We start from the raw sequence: 10,606 nt of genomic DNA on the forward strand, positions 1-10,606 counted from the left end.
GATTTGAGACTATTGACAATTGTGTAGAATCTATCCGTCATAGCTTTGACATCTTCATTCGGTTTCATCCTAAAATTTTCATAGCTATGGGTTAGAATACTAATTTTAGATTCTTTTACCTCGTTTATGCCTTCATGAGTGACTTGTAGTTTGTCCCATATCTCCTTGGTGGTTGTGCAAGATGAAACTCTCATGTATTCATCTAGTCCAAGAGCATAAAAGATAATATGGATAGCTTTGGAGTTGAGCTGAAACATTCTTGTCTCTCCTTCACTCCACAATCTTGGATGAGTAGAAGGTTTGATGCATCCATATTCTATGATATTTCATGCTCCCATGTCACTTGCTTGAATGAAATACATCATCATATTCTTCCAATAAGCATAATTAGCTCCATTGAAGAAATGAGGCTTGTTGACGGGAAATGAATCAAGACTGAAGTCGGAGTTTGAAGTAGAGGCCATTGATGACTTAATAATTAATGTAACTCTTCCCGAATCGACTCAAGAGGTGATTAAACCTTCAAATGAGTGAGGCTCTGATATAAATTGTTGAGTTAATCGATCGACGGAATCTGCAAAGAATGGGGTGAATTGGCAATTAAAAAGTTGGTGGAAGCTTTTACAGAAAATTGAAAGAAGTTGCACATCGATTTAGAGTGGTTCGACTTTCTCAACCAAAGTCTACGTCCACTACCTTAGCTATCTACACTAAGGATTTTTAACAAATTCACTAATTTGTTCTTTCTTTTTAGGACAAAAAGTAACCTTACAACTCCCTCAAGAATTATACCCCAATTCTTGAGCACACTCTTTTTCAAAGAGAAATACACAAATTTGCAAACTTACAAGGAAAACCTCACAAGGAAATAGGTTTGCACAATTTTAGAACAAGATAAGAACACTCAAAGATAATAACAAATGAGCACAAATTGTGTTCTTGAAAGCAAAATGAATATTGAAGGAAAATTGGCTTGATTTGCACAAACTTGATGTTTGATGCTTTCTCTCTTGTTTCTCAATAATTTCTTGTTATTTCTTATTGATCAATGGCTTCAGAACTTGTTTAAATACTCCTTCAATTGATTCTGAACGTTGGGGATGCTTAGTGGAGTCAATAGAGCCGTTTAAGTATGAAAACAATTAATAAAATCAGTTGGGAGCGTCAGTGCATCGATGCATGCACAAGGTACATTGGTAAATCAAGTGTAAAATTCAAATATTTTGACCGTTGGACCCTTAGTGCATCGGTGCACTCTTAGTGCATCGATGCATGAAATGCATTCGATATTTCAAAATAGCCTGAGTGCATCGATGCATGGCTTGTGCATCAAAGCATCAAATGCACTGAGTGCATCGATGCATGGTATGTGCATCGATGCATAAAATGCATTCGATGTTCAATTTATTCATTGGTGCATCGATTCATGGATTGGTGCATCGGTGCATCACTTTGAAAAATTGATTTTAGGCTTGATTTTGGTTCAAAATACTTTGTGAAAATTGTTTAAAAAATATTTTAAGTATAAAACACAATTTTACACATTTAGTAAGGTTTGAAATTGATCATGAAAGACTTGGAGTAATATTTTGATATTCGAGTAATTAAATCGAATATACTTAGAAAATCATTTGTAAAATCTTAAAATTCATTTATACTTAATTTGTTATATCGAAACATCAAAATGTTTTCAACATAGGACTAGTTTTAATTAGTTCTAGGTTGAACATTATATCGGGCATTGATTGTTTAGTGTTTAGAAACTAGATTTTACAACTAATTTCATCAAAAAAAAGGAACAATTTTTCAAAGTTTTCTGAGAATTTTGAAATAAAAAAAATATTTTCAAAAATTAATGATGTTTTTATTCAATTATGTTGTCTTTCATGAAAACTATACGTATTAAGACTTTCAAACTTTATTTTTCAATAGTTTTTCAAAACTTTGCCCATTGGGATTATTTTAGAGAACCTTGAAATATCGAGGACTCATTTGAGTTTTGGGATTGATATTTGTTGCATACATGTGTTTAAAATTGCAGGTTACTCTTTACATTCTGATTATCTTACTTCATATCTCACAAACTTTCTAGACCTTCCTCTAGTCAATCAAACCAACCTCCTAACTCACCTCCAAATCCTCCTCCTATCCAATAAATTCCTAATCTTAATCCCGAGATCCAAATATGACTATTCGTAATTCGTGCTTTAATGAACCTAGTCGTAGACAAAATCTTTTCTTTAGGTATTCTCAATACTGTGAGTCTTACAAAATCCGGGAAGAATGAATTCATCTCTTCAAGCCATGTTAGACATCAATTTTCGACATCTTCCTACCCTACAAGAGTGGAAATTTGATAAACTCTTCGAACTTAAACCAATAGTTTATCATCAACGTGTTCGTATCTTCTACTATAATGTTGTTTGCATTCAAAACCGGGCTTAAACCGCAACCATAGGAATACGATCCTATCTTCTAGGAAAATTCTTTTACATTGACCCGGATTACATAGTCAACGTATTAGGATTAGATAATGTAGGCTTAGACAATGAAAAACAAATGGTAGGTTCTCAGTATAAACGAAGGGATAGTGCGAGTGTTTTAGATCTCCATGATCGTTTTCTTCATCTTATGATCTCTTGGTGGTTTCGACCATCCGGAGGTAGATACTCCACTCTTCGAGCCTTGGATCTCTTTTGGCTACATTGCGTCCAAAATAATCTTAAAATAAACCTACCTCAAATTATCTTTACCGAAATTGTTGAAACCGTAAACCTTGTTCCTAATAGGAAACTCTGTTCATCTCTAGTTTACGGTTGTATTCTGAGTAATATGTTTTCTAAAGCCGAGCTTAGGGTTGGCCTTGATGCTATTTTTCCACTCAAAAACCAAATCAATATCTTTTCTTTAACTAAATCGGGATGGAAGATCAATGAAGAAACAGGTCTATAGGTTCGTACTAGTGAGCAACCTCCGGAAGCTGACGAAGCCGACGATGAGCCGGAGCAGCACGAGGAACAAGCACAGCAAGAAGATCAAGTTCCTCCATACTTCCCATCATTTATGGAGAATCTTGATATGAGGTTTGCATCCATCGAATCTCATCTGACTGCTACCAACGAAACGATGAACCGTCGTTTCGACACTTTGGACGAGAGGGTCGATGCACTTTCATGTGATGTGACCAACATTTGGGCACATTTATCTCTTCTTGGTCCATCGATGGATGATTAGGCCTTATTTCTTGCTTAGCTTTATTGGATAAAAACTGCAAACTTATTGTTTTCAACATTTCTAATGCTCTTAGATTGTTTTTTCTTTGGTTGTTGATGTTTGAATTTGTTTGATATTTTGTTTTGGATGATTTGAACTTATCTATATATGTGGATTTGCTTAATTTTGTGCATCATTTACATCATGTTAGATATATGACCAATTTCACCATTTCACATTCGTTTATGAATATTGATTATGAAACTAATGGCTAACGTCTTCTCTTGATTGTGATCTTAGTAGCTTAAAATTTCTAAATATCAATTGGCTAATTTTTCAAAACCTTGTTTAAAAACGTTTTAGAGTCCTTTTGATTTAACAAAAAGGGGGAGAAGTGTTAAAGTAAAGGGGAGTAATTTCAAAACTTGATTTCAAAATTTCTTTTCAATTAGAAAATCTTAAAATTACTAAAATGTTTTGTTATATCAAAAAGGGGGAGATTGTTGAAAACATTTTGATGTTTTGATATAACAAATTAAGTTAAATCAATTTTAAGATTTTACAAAAGATTTTCTAAGTATATTCGATATAATTATTCGAATATCAAAATATTACTCCAAGTCTTTCAAAGTTCATTTTAATCCTTACTCAAGTGTAAAAATATGTTTTAATCTTTAAACAAGTTTAAAAAGTATTTCGAGTCTTAATCGAGTCAAAAATCATTTCTTAATTAAAATCAAACCAAAATGGGCAGATTGCCCAGAGGGAATCGATTCTCCCCCAGGGGGTACTGATTCCCCCCTGAATGGTTTGGCTTTGAGAAATAACAGATTTCTCGGAGGGAACCAATTTCCCCCTGTTCAACGGTCGAAATATTTGAATTTTTACACTACAGAAATCGATTCCCTACAAGGGGGAACTGATTCCCCCCACGCTCCAAGCAGTTTTATTAATTGTTTTCACACTTAAACGGCTCCATTAACTCGACTAACCATCCCCAACATTCAGAATCAATTGAAGGAGTATTTAAACAAGCTTAGAAGCCATTGATCAACAACAAGAAACAACAATCAACAACAATCAAGAGAGAATCAAAGAGAAAGCATCAAACCTCAAGTTTGAGCATTTTTAAGCCTATTTCATTCAATATTCACTTTTTCTTTCAAGAACACTTATTGTGCTAAATTGTATTATTCTTTAGTGTTTTTTCTTTGTTCTAGAATTGTGCAAACATCTTGCCTTGTGAGGATTTTCTTGTAAGTTTGCAAAATTTGTATTGTTCTCTTTGGGAGAGAGTGTTCTCTTTTGGAGAGAGTGTTCTCAAGAATTTGGGGTATAGTTCTTGAGGGATTTGTAAGGTTACTCTTTGTCCTCAAAAGAAAGACAAATTAGTGAATTTGTGGAAAATCCTTAGTGTGGATAGTTAAGGTAGTGGACGTAGACTTTGGTTGAGAAAGTCGAACCACTCTAAATCGTTGTGCAATTACTTTCAATTTTCTGCAAAAGCTTCCACCAAATTTTTAATTACCAATTCACCCCCCTCTTGGTCGATTCCATCGATCAATTAACTCAACACTTTGGAAAGATCACCAAGTTAGAATCTGATCGAAAAGAAGAAAGTCATAGGAATAATTAATAGTCAGTGAGGCCAAGGTGAGGGCATACGAATATTAAATATGACTCGATGAGAAATTAGACTTGCGATAAGTTTGTTTCCTACATGTTGAAATATATGATTGCATGAGTAGAATAATGATTAGGATTGATGTTGTGTGATATGACTTATATGCATTAATATGAGTATATGTTTGTCATGATATATGTGTGTTATTGGTTATTGCATATGTTATATGATATATGTGAATATATGTTATGGTAACTGTGAATGAGTATAAAGATACATATGATAATATAAGAATTTATGAGAAGATATAGGACTATGAGTTACTTGAATATATGACTTATGCGATATTAATATGTGAAATGATATACATGCTATATGAACACATGAGAAGTGTTATAAGATAAGTGACATATGAATATGAAATCATATGAACATTGATATGTATATGTGAATATGTGAAATGATAACTAATCATGCCCATGTTATATGTCATGAGGGCTAGAGGTATAGTTGGCATGCCAAGAGTCGAGGGTTTTACGTGGTCCTTTGGGACATAGTGGTCCTTCAGGACATAGTGGTCCTTCGGGACATTTCATAGTAGTCCTTTGGGACAAATTCATATGCCCCTAGTGGGACTCCATACGAGTTGTGGTGACAACATAATGCACAACCTCAATAGACTCACATATCTACAGTTCTCACATGTGTACATGGGCTAATAAAGAAATAACATGTGTTGTATATGCCTTGTGATATGAATTGTATTATTTATATGATGATGTATGTATTGCTAGGTTAAATGAATCAGATGTTGATTAAAAAGGTTAGGTATAAGAGGCTATAATTACAAGATATAGATGATAGTAAGGATTGTGATGGAAACAATGTGCGATAGGTATATGTATACCTTACATTATATTTAATGTTATATTGTTGGTATGGTATTACAAGATTACATGTTCATGCATGTTTAAATAGCTAGAGTTTTCTTCTATATTTTATTATGCCTTACTAAGTCTATGACTTAGCGTGTAAGTGATTTACACGTAGGTACCGAAAAGCAATAAGAGTTGCCCTAGTATTGGCGGAGCAGCATATCTTCACTCAAGGATCAGATCATAAGAAAATCATTCGTATGTGTTTTGTTGAGTTAAAAGTTTTGGCATGTACAAAAGGGTAATTTATGCATGCTCTGATCAATTTTGTAATGTGCCGAACATAGTTATGTAAATATGGTTTTTGTGTTAATAAAAGTTTAAAGTTTCGTATTGTTTTATGGATGTGCAAGTTTTGAAAAGTCGATGTGGCACCTCAGACTCGTATCCGAGTCGGGTACGAGTTGGGGGTGTTACAAGACTAGAGGGCTACCAGAGGGATGCGTGAGCTCCGAGATGCAGAAATCCCTCAAACGCACCATGATGTCTACTATAGCGTAGAGAGTGAGTATCACATAGATACTCATTAATGATTGAATTGGGTAGATTCATAGTACTTTTACAGGTTGTTAAAGCATGATTTTAATGAATCCCTTTTAGTGTATTTTAGTTGTTAGTGTAACACTAGGCTAGTTAGCTCGGCGTTTGGAATTTGTTTCCTTACACAGATTCTTAGGTGGAGCACTTGAAGAACTTTTTATGCAGAGTAGATCCAGACCAAATCCAAGGCAGAGTACGTCATGTGTTCTTTTGTGGGCATTTATATTTGAAATCCTTATTTTGTATACTCGAGACATGATTTGATTTGAATGATGGTCTGTATATTTTAATTACTATTTATGGGAGCTCCTGAATATAAATTGTTTTGTATAAATGATGTTAAAGTTTTTATTATAATTTTATCATTGATTTTCTTATACAAATGGTCATTTTAAATTAAGAATAATTAAAAAAAATTGGTTAGCCACTTCGGTGGTTCCGTGTGGCACTCTCATCAGTCGATTATGTGTCGTATTGGTGTATGGTGTTACATTTATAATATTTTCTTAATAGTTGATAATCTATACACACACTCAAATTGCTTGAAATCTCAAGGGAAAACAACACTTCTTTTAACCATTAGGACCACACAATATTTATGATAATATATTTCAAATTTAACGAGAGAATAGCGTGTATATAATAATAATATTTTACTTAAATAATTAAATTATAACTTTAAAAATTTGATTCCTTTAATGATATTTATTCCCCCGTTACCAAAAAGCACAATGGTTTTGAAAAACAAGTCCATGAAAAAACAAATTTTCCTTTGGAACGTTTACATGCGTATAGCAACAACAACAACAAAAAAGGTACAACTTGAAGGACTTAGGCTCCACTTTCTCGGCTGATTTCACACTCCCTTCAACCTCGAAACATCTCAAAAGTCTCTGTGTTTACTCACGCAGAATCTAACTGTATAAAAAGGGCAACCCACTCATCGTTTTTAGCCCTATCTTGAGCTTTTGTATTCATGTGTTGTTTGTCCCATGAAAACTAAAAGGGGAAACTCTATTTCAACTCTCATAAAACAAGCTCAACAATCCTGCCATTTTTAGGCATTTGGTAAATGAATACGGAAGACCAGTGGGGATTTTGCGCTCATGAAGAGGTAAGCTCACGGATGGACCAAGGAGGTGCTTTGAACTTCTAGAAATTTCAAATCATCATATAGTTTATGTATTTTCTTTGTATTTCTCCTGATGATCTAATTTTCTGTATGGAATTTTGTAATTTCGTAACATCTGACAAAATCTTGCGATAGTACTATTAAGGTTACTTGTTTTGAACATTGAGTGTTTCTTGTTTGGGTCAAATTCTAACCTTTTTTCATTAAATTTATAGGGAATGGGGGATTTAAAGCATACCCTTTTGCTTACAACCTTGGAGCTAGAGGATACACTAATATCAGCTAAAGAGGAGATCACAAAGAGAGACCTTGAATCGATTCATCTCAAGGATGTTCTAAGCAAGACCATGAGAGAACGAGACAATGCTCGGCGTCGATGCCGGAACCTAATGCTGGAGAAATTTGTACTACTCGAGCTACAATCACAGCGCAAGCAAGTTCAGCATGAAACTGCTTCACTTCCTGGTGTTTCTAGCAGTGACGATGAGTCCAACTTGAGCTTAGTCTCGTCTCTGGATTCGGACTTGTTGCCGCAATCGTCAGCTGCCGCCGCCTTGAAACTAGCGGCTAGTAGGCCACTGCCTGAGAAAGGAAGGCTGTTGCAGGCAGTGAAGGATGCAGGTCCGCTCCTGCAGAACATTCTCTTGGCCGGACCACTTCCTCAATGGCAGCATCCACCGCCTCAACTTGTCGCCATCGAGATTCCACCGGTGGCTATTTCTTCCCCTAAGCAGCAACTCTTGAAACAAGAGTCTTTCAACAATGTTAATGTTTGTTTAGGCAAGTAGAGGGGTATAGAGAACTATGAAGACTTTGAATCTTCTCCCACACCAAGTACCACAAGGTCAAATTATGATTCTAGTCCCTCAACTAGACTCTAATTTGACATAATCTTTTTTTTCACTTTGGTAATGTCATTAGTTAGTATATATAATTAAGACATAATGTCAGGAAATGCCCATAACACTTGACTAAATAGTTATTTTGGTCCCTATTCTTTTTAAGAGTATGTTGGCCCCTATCATTTCATTTTAAAGTATAAGGGAATATTTTATTTTAAGACAAAAAGATCCCTATTTTGGATCACTAATTGTTTGTTGACTAACAGTTTTTTCTCAAAAATGTATCATTTTGTCCTAAAGAGAAATATTGATAGCCAAAATACTAAAAAAAATCAAAAATTACTATTTAATCAAATGTTATGGGCTTTTTTGATATTCTGCCAATAATTAAACGTTTTCAACTATTATCATTAATATGTAAATATGGATTTTTTTTCTAAAAAACCTTACGAACACGAAAAATTCATTAGAGTATTGTTTTTAAGAAAATTCACGGTCATCATTTTAACCGAAAAAGTTAATGACGTTATTTATTTAGACTAACTAATGACATTGTAAAAATAGAAAGATGGACTAATGTTAAGTTAAAGTATGTGGAATAAATCTTAAATCTAATTGTAATAGAAGGACTAAAACCATAATTTGACCCTCCACAAAACAATAACCAAGTTCATCCTAGAATTTCTAAGACTAGTTGTTGTCTTAGGAATCAATTGTTCTAACAACCCACCACCAATGTACTTCAATGAAGGCTTAGAGAGTTAGAATTAATGTCTTGCATGACTTTACAAATTATATATATTAATGGAATTGGACAAAGGAGTTCCAAAATTCCCAAATTTGAGAAAATTTATGTTTCAACTAAGTCAAATGTTTTGCCCTGTGCTATAGCGTTACTCCCTTCTCTTTGCCGTTTGCCTTTGTTGATATCAAAGTTGGTTTAACGATGGACGGAAAGGCATGACCATAACAAGCAATCATGGATCTTCAATAGTGCTTCTTTTTCCTTCATTCCATGGGCACACCTACCATTGATTGTCAACAGTTACGAGCTATCAGGTATTATTTGGATATGTAACTATCCCTCTCAATGATATTATTTTCAAAATTCGAAACTAAATTATCTCCTTAGAAGTTTGATGTATCTTACCATCTTATCTAATAGGAGTAATAATTAACGAGTAGAATATTTTTATCTACCCAATAGCAACATGTGATTGAAAATTATTATTTTATTATTTTGATGTTTTAATTATTATCTTTTATGTTTATTTATCCTTTCGTTCTCTTTGATTTTTTAATAATAAAATGCACATAATTAAAAAAAGTTATAATTGATCTAAATGATTGCAAAAAGAATATTAATAATCACGATAAATACGTTAACATCATAAATATGATTGTGATGACGATTTAAATTTAAGATATTTTTAGTAAGGGTTAAAGACATTAACCTGAAAAATTAGGGACAAAAAATTAGATGGTTCACATGGAGAGGGTCAAGGTCATTGTTTACTTTAAAACCAATTGAAGCAAGCATTTCATCGGAGGCCATAATCATGAAGGGCACATGCTGGTTTGCGCAACATTCACCGCAAAAAGGTCCCACACGTTTTCAATCACACTCTACTTGATTGCCCCAATTTTAACTCGAAACATTAGCCTACGGGTTACAAGTAGGGGTGTAAAAATACTAGATTCCGATGATTCGGATGACTTGATTTGCCGATCTGATAAAAAAATTCGGGTATTTTTTTAAAAAAAATATTCAAGTTTTGGGTCGAATACTCGATCTGATATTTTTTGGGTCGGATCTAAGTCACAAAATTATATTTTTTCGGGTACCCAGTTTCCTGAGTACTCGATTATAGTTATTTTTATATATAATAACATTATATATTTAGTTATTAATAATTTTATATATTAAATTAAACTAATAAAATTTAAAAAAAAACTCTAACAAAAAAAATACTTTTAAATTCTATGTTGATGTTGGAGTATGTAATTTGAACATTTAAATTTGCGTATTTTTTTTAATTAATAATTTGAAAATGATAAAAAAACTGGGTATTCGATTATCCAAATTAAGGGTATCCGATTATTGGATACCCGCAACATCCAGACCGAGACATTTTCCGACCAATCAAGTACCCAAGAACCCTAGTACCTGAAACTTCGAGTACCCAAAAACCAGGTACCCAAATTTGAACACCCCTAGTTATAAGTCAATAATTTTAGACATTTAAAGGACATATGTTTATTTAATTTGATAAATTCTAGGGTAAATTACATGTTTAGTACTTCAACTATCACTTTTGTT

General features: G+C 33.5%; 1 protein-coding gene across 1 annotated transcript; it reads left to right on the top strand.

The window, feature by feature from the left end:
• The first annotated feature begins 7,294 nt into the window (after positions 1 to 7,294).
• Positions 7,295 to 8,264, top strand: LOC120172823. Its single transcript, XM_039180185.1, has 2 exons — positions 7,295 to 7,426; positions 7,660 to 8,264. Exons 1-2 carry the CDS (start codon positions 7,385 to 7,387, stop codon positions 8,230 to 8,232), a joined length of 615 nt encoding a protein of 204 aa, XP_039036116.1. The 5' UTR covers positions 7,295 to 7,384; the 3' UTR covers positions 8,233 to 8,264.
• Positions 8,265 to 10,606: the final 2,342 nt, after the last annotated feature.

The sequence above is a fragment of the Hibiscus syriacus genome, unplaced genomic scaffold (assembly GCF_006381635.1).
Source record: "Hibiscus syriacus cultivar Baekdansim isolate YM2019G1 unplaced genomic scaffold, ASM638163v2 tig00111881_pilon, whole genome shotgun sequence".
Taxonomy (NCBI): domain Eukaryota; kingdom Viridiplantae; phylum Streptophyta; class Magnoliopsida; order Malvales; family Malvaceae; genus Hibiscus; species Hibiscus syriacus.